Source organism: Equus quagga, chromosome 7 (genome assembly GCF_021613505.1).
Source record: "Equus quagga isolate Etosha38 chromosome 7, UCLA_HA_Equagga_1.0, whole genome shotgun sequence".
Lineage (NCBI taxonomy): Eukaryota > Metazoa > Chordata > Mammalia > Perissodactyla > Equidae > Equus > Equus quagga.
Genome location: NC_060273.1, coordinates 33,543,700 through 33,560,884, shown reverse-complemented (window position 1 = coordinate 33,560,884; position 17,185 = coordinate 33,543,700). Strand labels below are relative to the sequence as shown.

General features: G+C 41.7%; 1 protein-coding gene across 2 annotated transcripts in view; it reads left to right on the top strand.

Moving 5' to 3' along the window:
- The window catches only part of RNF216 (ring finger protein 216), a 153,490-nt gene that overhangs the window by 47,964 nt on the left and 88,341 nt on the right, over positions 1-17,185 (top strand). For both annotated transcript variants that reach the window (XM_046666744.1, XM_046666743.1), the window contains exons 8-13: positions 3,098-3,212; positions 7,440-7,579; positions 10,837-10,887; positions 12,069-12,206; positions 13,861-14,009; positions 14,531-14,609. In XM_046666744.1, coding sequence (XP_046522700.1) covers positions 3,098-3,212; positions 7,440-7,579; positions 10,837-10,887; positions 12,069-12,206; positions 13,861-14,009; positions 14,531-14,609 — 672 coding nt within the window. The remainder of the gene's footprint in view (positions 1-3,097; positions 3,213-7,439; positions 7,580-10,836; positions 10,888-12,068; positions 12,207-13,860; positions 14,010-14,530; positions 14,610-17,185) is intronic.

Genomic DNA, 17,185 nt, shown 5'->3' with positions numbered 1-17,185 from the left:
TTTTTAGGTCATTCCTTAAAGGAACTTTAGCTGTTGTCACAGATGTCCTAAAAATCTTACCAGACTATGCTCTTGATTCTCAGAACTAATACCTTGGGTAGGTATTTGGTTTGTAAGCTGGAGGGAGAAATGCCAGATAACAGCAAAAGGAAAACTCATTTTTTCGACGTCTCTTGTTCCTCTGTGCTGTGTGTAGGTTTTTTGAGTACTCACTCCGTGGTAGTTACCAGCTAGACCCTGAGCCCTTGGTGGAACCCGGATTAGCTTCCTTCCAAAGAATTTTTGGTCTGTTTGAGGAGATTAAAATAAAGAGATTAAAACAGTGTGATGAGTGTTATAAAAGAGAGTGAATAAAGGTGTATGAGAGCACCAGGAAAGAACTGAAGAAGGTGTCATCAGAACAGGGTCTCAAAGGAAAGATGTTTTCACTGGAGGAACGATAATGTGCAAAAGCAAAGAGGCAAGGAAAAGTAACCTGTGTCTTTGGAACGTAGAGGTGTGAATTGTAACTGGCAGCCGTTGAAAGGAAGGAGTTCTGATTCCATAATCGAATTCTATCTGGGCTACTTAACTAGACCTTTAGTCCATGCTAAGATAAGTGATGACTATTAATGTATCTATTAAAGTAAGATTTAGGAGTTTGCTTTTAATTTGTAGACATTTTGTTTTAAGATACAGTTTCCTGACAAGTACCGATTTGTGTTTATGAATATGGATTTCTTCCTGCTAACTAGAAACAGTATTTAAGTGGGACCAAGGTCATGACCCCCGTTGATGTCCAGTCAGGAGTCTGCATTTTTGTGGCAGTGTGGTGTGGTTGAAAACCCAGTGGACAACCAGTTATGAGCTCTGGGTTCACATTCCAGTTTCATTAGTTGCCGATAAATGGCATCTATGCTTACTTACCTCATTTATAAAATGCAAATTATATACCTGTCCTGCCTTCTTTCCTGAGTTTTTGCAGATAGCCCTGGTTCAAGGGTGGCATATTTGCCTTTAGGTAAAACTTGGTAGAAATTAGTAATCTTGAGCTGAGTACAAACATCTGGCTGTAAGATTAATGCCTAGGGGTTTGTGGGGAGCACCGTGGGTAGTGGGAATTACAGAAAGAAGAAACAGAAAGCAAGAGAGGAGGACACTGATCAGGGAGATAGAAAGGTAGCAAGATGACTTTTGCCAGCTCTTGATGGGGTTTCACTGCATCTGTCTCTGAGGGCAAAGTGAAATCAAAGAGAGGAGCTTTCATCAGAGACTGGCCTGAGTTCAAATCCTAGCTTTAATTAAGGTTTGACTGGGAGCAGGTTTCTTCTCCTCTCTAAGCCTTGTTTCTCTCTACTGTAAAGTAAGTGATGCCTCCCTCAGAGGATTATTGTGAGAATTAAGTGAGATAAGGAGTAGAAAGGTCCGTGTGTGGTGCTTAGCTCATAGGAGGGATGTGTAGCAAATGGTGATTCCCTTCTGAAGCCCAAACCTAGGAGCTTTGAAAGGGGAAGGGGTGGGAGACAGAGTAAGTTGAAAAGGTGATCCTTCCCTCTTCTGTGGCTGAAATACTTGTTTTCTTTTGTTATCATTTTACCCCACAGATAGACAGCTGTTTCTCTGAGATAAACAGATTCAGAATGTGAATCTTTCTGAATTCAGGTGCTTTGAAAGAGAGGGCCTCCCTGGGCATGTGACATTTCATCACCAACCTAAGTGTTAGATAAGTAGGAGTTCGGTAAGGGGGTCATGGGAGATGGTGGTGTCATTTCCTGGGATGGGGAATACTACAGAAGAGCTAATTTGGAGGGAAAGGATCATGAATTCAGGATAGGAAATGTTGAATTGCCAACATGGTGAGTAGGGCCTGTGAGACATCCAAGTAAAAATAATTCATTGGTTGAGCCAGCCCTGGTAGTCTAGTGGTTAAGATTTGGCACTTTCACCACCAGCCCTGGGTCATTTCCTGGTCCTGGAACCACACCACCTGTCTATCAGTTGTCATACTGTGGCAGTGGTGGCTCACATGGAGAACTAAACTAACAACTAGGATATACAACCATGCACTGAAGCTTTAAAAAAAAATTCATTGGGTGGTTGAATGGGCAAAAAAGGTGGGAAATATGGAGTAGAGTCGGGATTTTGAGAGTCATCAGCCTATGGAAGTAACCTCACAGCCTGGTGAGGTACCCAGAGAGACTGTCGGGTGAGAAGAGAGCCAAAGCTGCCTTGAGGTGTTCCAAGGTGTGACGTTGAGGAGGGTAGTGGAGAACGAGCAGGCAGAGAGAGAGAGAGGAAGCAGGAAGTCAGGAGACTGGAGCAGTCAGCATTGTTAACACTGCTGAGAAGTCAAGTAAGACAAGGACTGGTGTGGAGGCAGCCCCATGTGAGGAAGTGGATTAGCAAGAGAGAAGGTGGGGTTTAGTGTCACATGGGAGGGAGGTGGTGGAAAGCTCATGGGCGTTGAGGAGATGAAATGATGGACAGACAGCTCCTTTGATAAGTTTGGCTACAAAGAGGAGGAAGAAAAAAGGGGGCTGGTAGCTGAGAGGGGAAGGAGGCCAAGAGAGGAAGGGTTTTCTTTTTTTAAGATGAGAAAGACTCAAGCATATCTAAATGCCAATTGTAAAGACCTGAAAAGGGGAGAAGCTGAAGGTGTGGAAGAAAGGGGATTGTCACTGGCATAAGAATTTTGTCCTCCAGTGTGCAGTACAAAGTGGGGTAGCGGTGAAAGCCACAAGGAGTCTGGGGAAGTGGAAGAAGGTGTGTTCACCAGAAAAACACCATGTAGGATACACCCGCAAAATAGAACTGGCCAGCCATTTGTGATGGGATTTAACCTGTGCGTATTCAAGGACAGCTTGAACAGTTTCTCTTTTCTTGTGTCACCCTTTAAATTTGTCAGTAAGCATTTTGGTTCTGCCATTATAGCAGTTTATGAGTCAGAGGAAATGAAAATAATGAAATGCTACCTGTTTATTTTGCCACTACCTATTTCTGGTAAGCCGTGCAGAGAAGACAGCCAAAACTCAGAGTCAGAATGAGATTTGGGGATTGCCTGTGTTTCATGTTCTTGTGGCCCATTTACAGTGTCTCATTTTCCTTTCTCAATTTTTAGGCCTTTTCTGATGCCATTAAAAAATGGCAGGAGCTGTCGCCAGAAACCAGTGGAAAAAGAAAGAAGAGAAAAGAAATGAATCAGTATTCTTACATAGACTTCAAATTTGAACAAGGTAATAGCAAACTGGATGTTGCTTACAGTGTCTGAAGCTGCTGGGCAGAACCGTCCTCTTCCCAAACAGCCCGTAGAGGACGCGGTGGTGCTGCTGACTAGAGAATGCCCCCCCAGACCAGTCCAGGGAGTGGCTCTGACACGGACTGCTTTGACAGCACATCAGCATTTTCAGAAAGTGGCCACGGTTGTCTTCCTTCTTTCTGCTTAGGATACACCGTGACAGGAAAATTGTGTGCAATGTTAGAGAATTCATGTGTGGAAAAGTGTTGGAGACCCCCTAAGCTTGGGGCAAAAAGTGGTCTTGAGGGTTTGACAAGAATTAGCTTTATCGCTAGTAAAAACTGTCTAGACCAGTGATTATTGCTTACTGCGGAGGGGTCACTTAGACACCTGAGAGAGTGGCTTCTGCACAGGAGAAAACAGCTCACAAAGAGCCACTTGTTTATTTAAAATTCTTTTATTTTTATTGATGAAATAACTGCTGAAAGCTCTTTCAGAGAGGTTACTTCAGGTCTAACCCCCCCAAAAGGTAAACTTGTTGAATTTTGCAACAAATTTGATCTGAGTTGCTCGGTTCTAAGAAGAGCATCTACCACAACTTTTCCTATAGTTTCTGTCATAAATAGGACTGTTTTCCTTCCTTTTCTCCTGTTTGTCTTTCTGATTTCAGGAGTGACTAATTGGAAACTCCATGAGATAGCTGAAGAGTTGGAAAATATTTGAATTTCTGAACTCTTCGGAATCCAAAAGAAAACCCCATAGGCTCTGACTCCTCAGGTCCCCAGCTAGTCTGTGGAGCAGTGTTCTCCCAACATGACATTCTCACGTGTCTGTGGCAGAACGAGAACCTGGGGATAGTGTGTAGGTGGTTTTTCATTCAACTAAATGTAGGCGCAGTTTAGACTAGGCATCCCTAACACATAGTCCTTCCGTAATTGTTTCTTTGTATCAAGCCAAAGTGTACCTTCCTGCAATTTCTTGCCATGGTTGTAGTTCTTGCCTCTCAAAGGACTCAGAATATGTCCATTGCCGCTTCATCATCCTGACTGCCCTTCTCTTTGTGTCCTTCTCTAGCTTGTCAGTATCTCTGAGAGGCTGAGTATGCAAGGCTAGACAGAGTACTCCAAGTGAGGTCTGCTGTGTGGAGACACCAGCTGGGATTTAGATTCTATCCTTCAATCCATAAGCCTAAGAGTGCATTAGCTTTTAAAATCAAAGTAGGTCTCACCCTTGGCTCACATTCAACCTGGGTCTTTCTACTCACGTGGCTATAAGTCATAAACGACTCTCTCAGTTTTACAGTATCTGACGTTTTTCTCTGTTAACTTCATCTTCTTAGTTCCAGCCTATTGTTTCAGGTATGTCCTTTTATTTTAGATTCTGAATCTTAAATTCCACTTCTTAGATCATCTTTCAGGACACTGAAAGTTAAATACCCTTGATTTACATTAGTAGTTTAATATTTGTGCCTAATACACTTAGCCTTTCTTGCCAGCAGTTTGTAAGCACAGAGGCTGAGGAGCCTTTGTCTGTTCCAGGAATCCCGTTTTTCCCCTTTTCAGCTGTTTTCCATCCTAAGCACTGCTGTTTGGGCTCTACAGTGCTTGGCTCAGAGAGAGAGATTCTCCCTCCATTGTCCTTTTTATGGCCTGATGAGCTGACCACCACACAGCCTTTCATGAAAAGTCTGGTTAGAATTTGAATATAACCTGAACATCAGTAAAAATACAACGTGTCACCTGTATCAAGGCTCACCAAGAAAAAAAAGAGAAGACACAAATTACCAGTATCAGGAGTGATCGCTCCTCATAGGGGATATCACTGTAGACCCCACAGCGTCCAGCGGGGAATACCGTGAACTACTTTACACACAGAAACTTGACAGCTTAGTTGAAGTGGACCAATTCTTCAAAAAACACAAACTACCAAAACTTACCCATACAAAATAGATAGTTTGGATAACCCAGTAGCTTTTCAGGAAAGTGAATTCGTAATTTTAAATCTCCCAAAAAAGAAATCTGTAGCCCCAGTTGGTTTCATTAGAAAATTCTTCCAAACGGTTTTAGAAGGATCAATGCCAATTCTACACAATCTCTTCCAGAAAATAGAAGAGTAGGAAATACTTCTCAATTTGTTGTCTGAAGCTAGTATTACTCTGTTAACAAAACTAGAGAAAGAGAGTACAAAGAAGAAAACTGCAGACCAATATCATATAGATGCAAGAATCCTTAACAAAATATTAGCGGATGGAACTTACATGTTTAAATACGTAAGAACGTTTTTTAAATTGTGCACCATGACCAAGTGGGGTGTAGTCCAGGGGTGCAAAGCTGGTTCAATATACAAAAACCAATCAGTATAATCCATCATATTAATAGACTAAAGAAGAAAAATCACATGACCCTATCAGCTGATGCAGAAAAGCATTTAACAATATTTAACACCTCTTCATGATTAAAATTCACAGAAAATTAGACATTGAGAGGAGCTTCCTCAACTTGATAACATCTATAAGAAAACCTGTAGCTAACATCATACTTGATGGTGACTCCTTTCCCCTTAAGATCAGGAACAAGGAAAGGATGTCCTATGTTCACTGCTGTTCAACACAGTCCTGGAAGTTCTAGCAAATGCAATAAAGAAAAGGAAATAAAAGGGACAGACCAGAAAGGAAGGAATAAAACTATCCCTATAAGGAGATGGCATGATTGTCTATAGAGAAAACTCCAAGCAATCTACTCCCAAACTCCTAGAACTAATAATGAGTTCAGTAGGGTTGAGAATATAACATCTACCTACAAAAACTAATTGTATTTCTATATACTAACAGTGTGAGCATGTGGAAATCAAACTTAAAAATACAGTACCATTTATAGTTGCTCCAAAAAACGTTTTAGATACTTAGGTGTAAATCTGACAAAACGTGTACAGAACTTATGAAAACTATAAAATACTGAAGAGAGAAATTAACAATATAAATAAATGGAGACATATACTGTGTACATGTCTCAACATAGTAAAGATGTATATCCTCCACAAACTGATACACAGGCTTAATTTCTTTCAAAATCCCAGCGAGATTTTTTTGGTAGATATAAGCAAGCTTATCCTGAAATTTATATGGAAAAGCAAGGTACTAGAGTAGCTAAAATAATTTTTAAATAGACTGTTTTCTCACATTTTATTCTTCTATCTGATTTGAAAACTTACTAGATAGCTACAGTGATTAAGACTGGGTAGTGCTGGCAGAAAGATAGGCACAGATCAGCAGAACAGAATAGAGAACCCAAAGCCGGTTTTCTAAATAGTAAGCTAAAAAATAAAAACTTTTAATTTTAAAAAACTAGTGAGAATGAACAGGAGAAAAAAATAAAAATAAACTATATCAGGAACCTGATACAGTAAACATTGATAAAATCAAAAGAGATTACAAAGAACAGACTTTTATGAGTAAGTAGAAAATCTGTATGGAATAGACAGTTTTCTAGAAAATGTAAATTACCAAATCAACAAGAAATACAAAACCTGAATAGACCAATTACATGACTTGATATTTATCATTCTGTTATCTTTTATACTAAGTGTTACTTACTGTGAATTTGGGTACTACAATTTCAGCTCTTCTGTTTGACATTTTCAAAATAAATAAATTTAAAAACTTACATAAAACAAATATACACCCACCAGAATGGCTAAAATTAAAAACTGACGGTACCAGGTGTTGAGGATGTGGAGTGGCTGGAACTCACATACATTGCTGGTGGAGAGTGCAAATTGAAACAACCACTTTGGAGACTGGCACTGTTTTCTAAAGCTCATCCACTAGTTCTACTCCTTCATGTATGCTCAACTGAATTGCAGATAGATGTTCAGCAGCCCTGTTCATAATGACCCCAAACTGTAAACCCACCTGTTTTCCTTCATTAGTAGGATGCATAAAAAATTGTGGTATATTCGCACAGTGCGATACTGACAGCATAGGAGAGGCCCTCCTGTCACTAGAGCATGACGAGGGAGAAAAAAGACGTGAGAGTCAAAGAGTGCATGGGAGGTCAAGGAATGGCAAGGAGCCCCGTTTTCCCAAACGCTGGACTACGTTACAGGAGAGTCCCAAAACCTGTGCTAGAAGGTAGCTGGGGCCTTGGCCACAGCAGACTGGAATGGCCGGCCTGGATTCCTAGCAAACAGTTGTCTGCATGATTTTGCATTGTCATGTGTCTTCTAGGTGACATAAAAATAGAGAAGAGGATGTTCTTTCTGGAAAATAAGCGGCGACATTGTAGGTCCTATGACCGGCGTGCCCTCCTCCCAGCTGTGCAACAAGAGCAGGAATTCTATGAGCAGAAAATCAAGGAGATGGCAGAGGTAGGAAGACATGCTTGGAATGTGTTTCTGGGATTCTGGTCGACTGTTAAGACCTAGTATAAAACTGTCTTGTAAGATTTGCCTTCTCTGTTGAGTGATTAATTTGAAGAAACTATGAAGTTTTTAGAAGGAAAACAAAACTAGATTTTGTAATGATACCAACTAACGTTCACAGTTTCATAAGTCAGATTTATGTTAGAGAATTTTAATTGGGGTTTAGCAAACATATCTGTTTTACCTCCCTCAGCCCCTATGGTAGAGAAACACCAGAGAGAGATTCCATTTAGCTCTTTAATTCTTCCAAATAGACTATTAAATGTGTAAGTCAACCAGAATATATATTGGTTGTTTAATATGTATTTTCTAGACTAGCGGCTCTAATAGCATGGCCTATGGAGCCCTGGCTTCCCCAAGACTCTAGGGGTTCTGCAAGGTCAGATCTCTTATAACAATAAGGCATTACTTGCCTTTTTCATCAGACTGACAAAACAAGAGCAGTGGTGCCTTAGCATGAATCAAGCCAGTGTCACCAAATTGTACCAGTTAATCAGTATTTTCTTCACTGCTATCTACTCACATTTTTTTAAAAAGGCAAAATTGTCTTTAATGAAGCAGTAAAAAATTTTTAGTTTATCAGATTTTTTGATAAGACATTTTTTGATGCTCTGACAAAATGGGAAGTAAGCACAAAGTACTTCTGCTGCATCCTGACTGTGATGGTTGTCTCAAGGAGAAGCACTTGTGCCATCGAGTTACAAGCAGCTGAATTAGGCACTTTTTTTTTTCGGTTACAGAACAAGTAAATTTTCAAGTAAAAATGACTGACAGAAAAACGATGATTATCCAGAATTAGGTATTTAGCAGACATTTTCTCTAAAATGAATGAAGTGATTATTCATGGCCAATGATAAAATTCTAGATCTCAAGCAGAAATAAGAAGTTATCATCGTGTTCCATCCATCAGAGTCACCTGTCCACCTGTCATCTGTTACGTTAAAATCTGTTAATGTAGCTTGCACTTTGAATGGATGTGTCACACATGCATGATTTTATCATGAAAAACACTGATTCACTGGGTTAAGTAGGTCTTCCAGATGTTGGCACATTTCACGATACAGTATCAAAACATGGCATTCATTAATGTCACCACCAATCTCATCAGAGAAGTAGTAAACTATTGGCAAGGTGTTGATGTGTTTTAGTTCATTGTAGTCGTCATTCTTTTTGCTGTCCAAATGGTCCCGTCTGTGCCCGGTGGCATCCCCTTCAAGTCACTTCCTCTGCTTCGGCCCCAGTCGTCTTGGACAGCAGCCTTGCTTTCTAGCATACAAGATGATCCCGGTTCAACCTCTGCTTTTCCTGACCTGGACCTGGACTCACCAGCTTCTCCAAGTTGCCTTATTTCTTTTAGTGGGAATTTATACTGAGATTTCTGTTTCAGATTTGGTTTACAGGCTTTTTACTTCTTTCATGGTAATGTTTGTATTTCTTTCCTCTTATACCTAAAAAATCTTGGTTCTTGATAACATTAATATAATGATTTATTTCCTGTATCCTATTCCTATATTTAATAGTTGCAAAATAACAGCCCAGTATTATTACCAATGATAAGACTGCTAAAGTCTAAGATTTAATTGTAATTTTCTTGTCAGATTATATCAGATTAGGAATATGAAATCAAAATACAAAGTCACTGAAATAAGTCTTTGTGTGGTTATGCTATTAATTTGATAAACAATGAAGTTTATTTCTGTTTATTTGCGTTTTAAGGTATTGGTTTTTTGTTTGGTATCTAACTTTGTTCTTCAATTGTGTAAAATATTTTTAGTTCTGGGGCTGGCTGGGTGGCGCAGTGGTTAAGTTTGCACGTTCTGCTTCGGTGGCCCAGGGTTCGCTGGTTCGGATCCTGGGTGCAGACATGGCACCTCTTGGCAAGCACGCTGTGGCAGGCGTCCTACATATAAAGTAGAGGAAGATGGGCACAGATGTAAGCTCAGGGCAGTCTTCCTCAGCAAAAAGTAAATAAATAAATAAATAAACTTTAAGGACTTTAAAAATATATATATTTTTAGTTCTAAAGTCAAAACTATAAAGCAAGGAACATTCAGAGAGATCTAGCTTTTGTCATGTCCCTTCCCCCATATTCCCTAACTCCCTCCATACATAACCTTTTCTTTTTTTTTTTTTTTTTTTTTAGGAAGATTAGTGCTGAGCTAACATCAGCCGCCAGTCCTCCTTTTTTACTTTTTTGGCTGAGGAGGATTAGCCCTGAGCTAACATCCATGCCCATCTTCCTCTACTTTATATGTGGGACACCTGTCACAACATGGCTTGATAAGTGGTGCATAGGTCCGCACCAAGGATCCAAACCGGCAAACTCCAGGCCGCCAAAGTGGAGCCTGCAAACTTAACCACTGCGCCACCAGGCCGGCCCCCATACATAACCATTTTTAATAGTTTTGCGTTTGTGTGTCTTTATTTCATGTAAAAGATATGTGTGTGTGTGTATATATCTTCTTTTGTTTGTCCCTCGTTCTTACCTGAAAGGTAGCACATTCTTCTGCCCCTTGTTTTTTTCACTTAACAGTACATTACTGGCAATCTCTTCACAGCAATCCATAGAGTACCATTATCTGCAATACCAGAGTTGTTTCAGTTATTCCTCCATTGGTGGACATTTAGGGTTGTATCCAGTTTTTTGCTGTTGTAAATAGTACAATGATAAATCACCATGTGCATACATCATTTCATGTTTCTGAGATAGATTACCAGAAGTGGGATTGGTGAAGGGTAAATACTTAGGTCCTTGTTATATAGTATCAGATTCCCTCCATCGTGGTTGTACCACTTTGCATCCTCACCAGGAACCCCTACGCAAGAGTGCCTGCTCCCCCCCAGCCTCAACAACAAAGGATGTTGTAGCATCGTTTTTACCAATTCGATTTTTTGTTTGCTTATGCTAGTCTTTACTGTTCAGAAGTGTTTTATGTGTCTTTTCCCTTATTCCTTCCACATTTTGAATCAGATTTAAGAAAGTTTTCCACATATTTTCTAGTACTTGTATGATTTCCTTTTTTATATTTAGCTTTCTGAGGCATTTAAAATGTATTCTGAGGTAGCTTTTTAAACTTCTAAGCTATGTAAGTGGAGAGATGACTATTAATAGAATTCTTTTATGTTTACGGAAATAAATTCTAAATGTTTTGTGGCATCTTTACTAAATTTATATCTGCATGTATGGTTTTTTTGTTCCTTAGCATGAAGACTTTTTGCTTGCCCTGCAGATGAATGAAGAACAATATCAAAAGGTAGTTTGAAAACTCACCTAACTTATTTGTTCTGGGTACTTTAATGGACTGTTTTCTCTTATCACATTTCCTTGGCATTTTGATGGCAAACTAGTTCCTGTATAACCTCCTGTGGATCTGCTGAGTTTTTGGTTCAACCAAGTTCCAGTCAGATACTTGAAACATAGCCACTCTTAGTACCAGACTGGATCAGAATTGAAAGGAAGATAATGATAGAGATGGTGCTCTTAAAAACACTACTGAGAATCCAGTGGATAGACTCTTACAGGAAAATTTGGAACTTAGATAATCACTCACAGAGGTGGAAGGAAGAACTATGTCTAACCTCAGGGCCAGATGGGTTTCATACTATGTCCGCCATCCTCACATAGTGGCTTTTCTAACATGGGAGGTAGGAATAGGCTAGTGACCGGATCAATTACTGCCATTAATAAGAAGAGTAAGTTTCAAGCCAGCCCCGATGGCCTAGTGGTTAAAGTTTGGCATTTACTGCTTTGGGGGCCCAAGTTCACTTCCCAGTTGCAGAACCACACTACTTGCCATGCTGTGGTGGCGGCTTACATAGAAGAACGAGAACCATTTATAACTAGGATATACAACCATGTGCTGGGGCTTTGAGGGGGGACATTGACAACAGATGTTAGTTCAGGCTGAATCTTTTCTTGCAAAAACAAAAAAAAGTAAGTTTCCTGGTATTCATGGTCCTAGGGATTGCTGCTTTAGTTAGCCGCAGTAGTCCCTTAAGATAAAGCTCTGGCTGAGACACGACTGCCCCACACGCCTGTCTTCTAACAAGGAGAGCAAAATCCAACTTTTGAAGCCTTTTAGATAACATCTCTCCTACCACTTGTCCCTGACTCTTATACTCATGTTAGTATCTGATTACAGATGTTATAGTTCTGCTGGCAACAGGGAATTCATGATATGGGAACTTTATTGTAGAGGAAGACGTCAAAGAATCCAAAATCCACGTGGAAATCTCACTGTCTTTAGCTGTGTATTAATATTTGTACTAGCATCTTGAACTAGATTATACAACAGAAAACAGCTCACCATTGCTTTATGGCTTCTAGGGGTTGCATTTTACCTCAGAATATATTTGGAGGTGGGGGAATATGAAACATGACTGCTGCCTCTACTTGAGTGTAGGGAATTTCACGTGTGTTTCTGATGGCCTGCAGGATGGCCAGCTGATCGAGTGCCGCTGCTGCTATGGGGAATTTCCATTCGAGGAGCTGACACAGTGTGCAGATGCTCACTTGTTTTGCAAGGAGTGTCTCATCAGATATGCCCAAGAGGCAGTCTTTGGATCTGGAAAGGTAAGAACTGTGTAATATTTGCACGTAGGAAACGTTCATAAAGTCTGAGGAGACCACGTTTATAGACAAGTGTAAATGCCTCATGGAAGTGTCTTTTCTGGGATGAGATGGAACTCTACTAGGACATGCTTATGGGTGTGATTCATAGACAGTCCCTCATTTGTCTGATTATGTTGTAATCACAGCAAATTTTGTCTTCAGAGAATGCCGTAATTCTTCCATACCCCCATGCCTACCTCCACGGGGGCACCTGCTTCTTCACTCACCTTCCTGTTCCTAATAAAAATGAAGGATGAACTCAAAAAGAGAGAACCGTGTAAACTGTTTGAATGTATGAGAGTGCGTTAGTATTTTTACAAAATTTTTAAAGGATTTTATAGTTGTATTCAAATGAATTAACTATTTCATACAAGATCATATTTCTCTGTCCGAAGACATTTTCTCTTGACACCAGGGTAACACAATAGGGAAAGGAATTTTGTTTCGTTCAGTGAACACTTAAAAACCAAAATTGCTTTTCATAAACACCTGACCAATAATCAAATCAGTTGACATCACTTCTTCCAAGGTCAGTTGTAGTTTAGTCAGGGATTGAGCAAGAGCTATGAGCAGAGTAGTTATGATTGGCAGAATAATGGCCCCCCAAAGATGTCCATGTCCTGATCCCCAGAACCTGTGAATATGTTACCTTATGTGGCAAAGGAGAATTAAGGTTGCTAATCAGATGACCTTAAAATAGGAAGATTGTACTAGATCATCCAGGTGGGCCTAGTGAGTTCACAAAGGTTCTTAATAATGGACGAGAGAGGCAGAAGAGAAGGTCAGAGTGATGTGGTGTGAGGACTCAACCTGCTGTTAGTGGCTTTGAAGAGGAAGTCCACAGCCCTGTGGTCTAGCTGTTCCAGAAACCGTCCTCCTTTCTGTTGGGAGAGTTTTAGTCCCCTGACTCCATCTGGAGAGGGTAGGAACTGGAGGCTTTTCAAACAATCCCCCTGTTTTTAGTTTATATTCCTGTCAGTCCCCTCCCCTCCCACCACTCACCTCTGCCTTCCAAGAGGTCTAGACCTCCAGCCTTTTGAGGGGCCGTGGAGGGAATCAAGTTGCTTCTCATGAGTGTCTCCTTTTGAGACACTGAGCTGTGACCTTCCTCTTCCTGTCTGCTAAGCCGTTTACCCTTCCTCATCCACTTTCCATCTTTGTGTATAGTCACGCACCACATGACATTTCGGTCAGTGACGGACCACGTATACCGTGGTGGTCCCGTGAGATTAGTACCATGTAGCCCAGCTGTGTTGTAGGCTGTACCGTCTGGGTTTGTGTAAGTCCACTGTATGATGTTCGCATTTCTCAGAACGTATCCCTGTCGTTAAGCAATGCGTGGCTGTATTGTGATTTGGGCTGATAGATCCTCTGGTGTTATCAAGGATGGATTTTGTGTTTTTATTTCCTGGTCTCCTTGTTGCTTTGTGTGTGGTTTCTCAGAGAAGAGGGGACAGAGAAATCTTGACCATCTCAAAATCTCTGTTCTTAACCACTATTTATTTGCTTCCCATTGAAAGATGCTTTTAACCACTGAGGCTTTTTATTTTTCTGAAAACTTGGTTGAATTTTCTTTTTTTTTTTTTTCCTTTGCCTCTTGACCTTATCATTCTAGTCAGAGCTCAGCTGCATGGAAGGCAGCTGTACATGTTCATTCCCAACCAGCGAGCTGGAGAAGGTGCTTCCCCAGACCATCTTGTATAAATACTATGAGCGAAAAGCCGAAGAAGAAGTTGCTGCAGCCTATGCTGATGAGCTTGTCAGGTGAGTTCTCAGAGTTGGAGGGTGCCATCTGTCAGCTCATTCCCTATTAGGAAGACTGCCTGAGCACTTTCGTCACAAAATAAAAATTCTGTAACCAAGCTGTGTCTTCTAGGTTTTCTGGCATTTCTTGCTGAGAAATAAGAGAGTAATTTTATGAATGGAAAAATCTGCAGTTCAGATTTTTACCTGCATTCTTTGGCACCTCTTAGTCATCCGGCTTATAGGTACAATCATTGTGCAGTGGGTTGGAGGAAAAGTGGCACGTGCAAGGAGTCCTCAGAAAGGAAGGGGATATGTGTTCATTGAGCGGTTTACACTGAGGCAGGACCTAGAACGACACCTGCATTTCTCGATAAGAGCCAGCACTAAGGAGAGCCTCAGTCCCTGTTTTAATGAAAAGTAAGGAGTGAAAGAAGATAGGGCTGTCCAGCTGAAAACTCTGTGTTAGTGTGAACGGCCCCGTGGAACCTAATCAGGCTCTCGTGTCCTGAGTAACGTCCCTTCTGCTGTTTGGACTCCAGGTGCCCCTCCTGTAGCTTTCCTGCTCTGTTGGACAGTGATGTGAAGAGGTTCAGTTGTCCCAATCCTCGCTGCCGAAAGGTACGGAGGCAGATTTTTTTCTAGATTTATGTTTGAATTATGGTATTATGGGCTACCCTAATGGCACAGATATTTGCTAGTTCTCTGCATGCTAACCCCTCAGAAGAATTTGAGTGCTCTCCTTTTCAAGAAGGAAAGTAAAGATTGGTACATTGTGAATAATTGTTGACATAGTTACAGAGATGGGGGCCACTTGGGGAATCCAGTCACAAAGCTCTGGATCCCTGGTTTTATGCCATCTTCCAATAAGGGCAGCTATTGTAATGTAAAATGGGAAGGGTTTTGTGTTTTCCCGTTGTGCCAGCATTTTTCTTGCTTGCTCTTTTCACAACCCTGTTATGCTCAAATACCTCCACTCTGCCCACACATGCTCTCACTCACACACACACTTCCTGCCATTTTCAAGGTCCAAGCGACACTTCTTTGATTGAAGAACTGGGTATTATGGCGACATCTCTATCATGTCTGTTAGATTATTCACTCAGCTGTTCTCATAAGAACAGATGATGTAAGGTGAGACCAGAGCTGTCAGGTCACCCTGCTGCTGAAAATCTTTCTTCTCTTTAACTAGACTCCTGCTCTGTGAACTAAGAATGTCTTAAAATTTGTCAATTTATTTATTTATAAGCCACTTAGAATTTTTAACAAATATTGGCATCCACCTAGACAAGTATATTTTAAGCCATTTTTCTAAAATAGCATGATCAGAGTTGAACATTATAATATCTCTCCCTTGTGGGGGAGTGAAGAAATAAAAGTAGATATTGAAGAAGGAAGGAGAAACCAAACTAAAGGACTAAAACTTTATTCCTTTTGTTTTCAACATTAACATTTCTGTGTAAAATGTGGATGTATTCTTACAAATGACGTATCCACTTAATAATTTGTCCCCACCCCAGGCTATTGTTATAACAATTAGCCCAACAATCTCTGCCATCTTGAACTAAGAAAGCAGAGTAACTGACTGTCCCTCTGTGTTTCCAGTGTGTCAGACACTGGCATGCCTGGGAAGGCAATGCCTGAGCTAGGATACAGAGAGCAAGGACGCGATAGCCAAGGGAAGGGAAGAGTAGGACTGAAGTGAAAGTGAGTATGTTGGAATGTTCTAGGTCCAAGGAGAGTAGCATTCTGGACACTGACTGGTACCAAGAGTGTGAAGGGGAAGGCTCATGAGCTGGTGGAGCCAAGGCCATGCAGGCCTTGAACTCCATTCTGAGGCAAGGGGACATGGGGAGTGAAATATCGGGGAGAGGTGTCGGGCTGTTGAGTCGTGCAGTGAGAGATGCATAGCACTACCACCCCCTCTGGAGTCTCCACGAATTGCCAAGAGGAAGCTGGAAACTACATTTCCTGTATGATTCCAAATTAGACTTTACCAGTGAAACTGCTCACACATGATTTGGAAGGCCAAGGAGAAGGGGAAGCCAGTATTATCCAAAGACAGTTAACAGGCAGGCATGAGGGCACACGTGAGTCTGAAATACAGTCCCAGGAGTGTCTTGAGGACATCCAGCCTGGGATGTCAGTGAAAGCCTCCCAGAGGCTCTTAAAGCTGCCTAACTCCTGGCTTCTCTCTGGGGAGGGAAAGAGAAGACTGAAATATGCATCTAACGTTCACACTGCTCAGGCAACTGCCCAAGGGGCTGGCTTCTATCTTTCCTGAATCCAAGCACTCCAGGAGAGGGCAGCAGGTGGGGACTACTGAGAACGAAGGCAACGTTTTTGGACTAGCATACACTTACTCGCCATTGCCCTTCTCTTCTGCTTAGTGTGGAAAGACCAGGAGAGAATCCCCAACTCCCATTTCTTCCTGGGGAGGGAAAGAGGTTGGAGTGTGCGTCTAACATTCTGGCTTTTTGGAGGTCTACGCAAGGACCTGGTTTCTGTCTCACCTGACTTGGAGTACTGACAGGACCACGCATGCTTTAGATGCCTGGAGGCCTCCGAGAACGAAGGAGAGCTAGGAGACTTGCTCCTACTCCAGACGACCCGCAGTACAGCAGACAGAGGCTGATACAGCTCCACAGCTTCCATTTGGGGAATCTTCTTCCCTGGATTCAGGAAAGATAAGAGGAAAGGGAAGAGTAGAGCATACAACAGCGTTCTAGCTTCTTGGGGGAGTGCTCCAGAGACCTGCCATCTGCCATACTCTAGATGCCTGGGGGCTGCTGGGAACAAAAAAGCTCATCAGGGGCCAGCCCTGTGGCCAAGTGGTTAAGTTCATGCGCTCTGCTTTGGTGGCCCAGGGTTTTGCTGGTTAGGATCCTGGGCGTGGACATGGCACTGCTCATCAAGCCATGCTGAGGCAGCATCCCACATGCCACAACTAGAAGGACCCACAACTGAAAATATACAACTGTCAAAAAAATTTTTTTAAATAAAAAAAGGGGCTGGCCGGTGGCGCGCAGTTAAGTGTGCATGTTCCGCTTTGGCAGTCCAGGGTTCGCTGGTTTGGATCCTGGGTGCGGACATGGCACCACTTGGCACGCCATGCTGTGGTAGGCATCCCACATACAAAGCAGAGGAAGATAGGCACAGATGTTAGCTCAGGGCCAGGCTTCCTCAGCAAAAAGAGG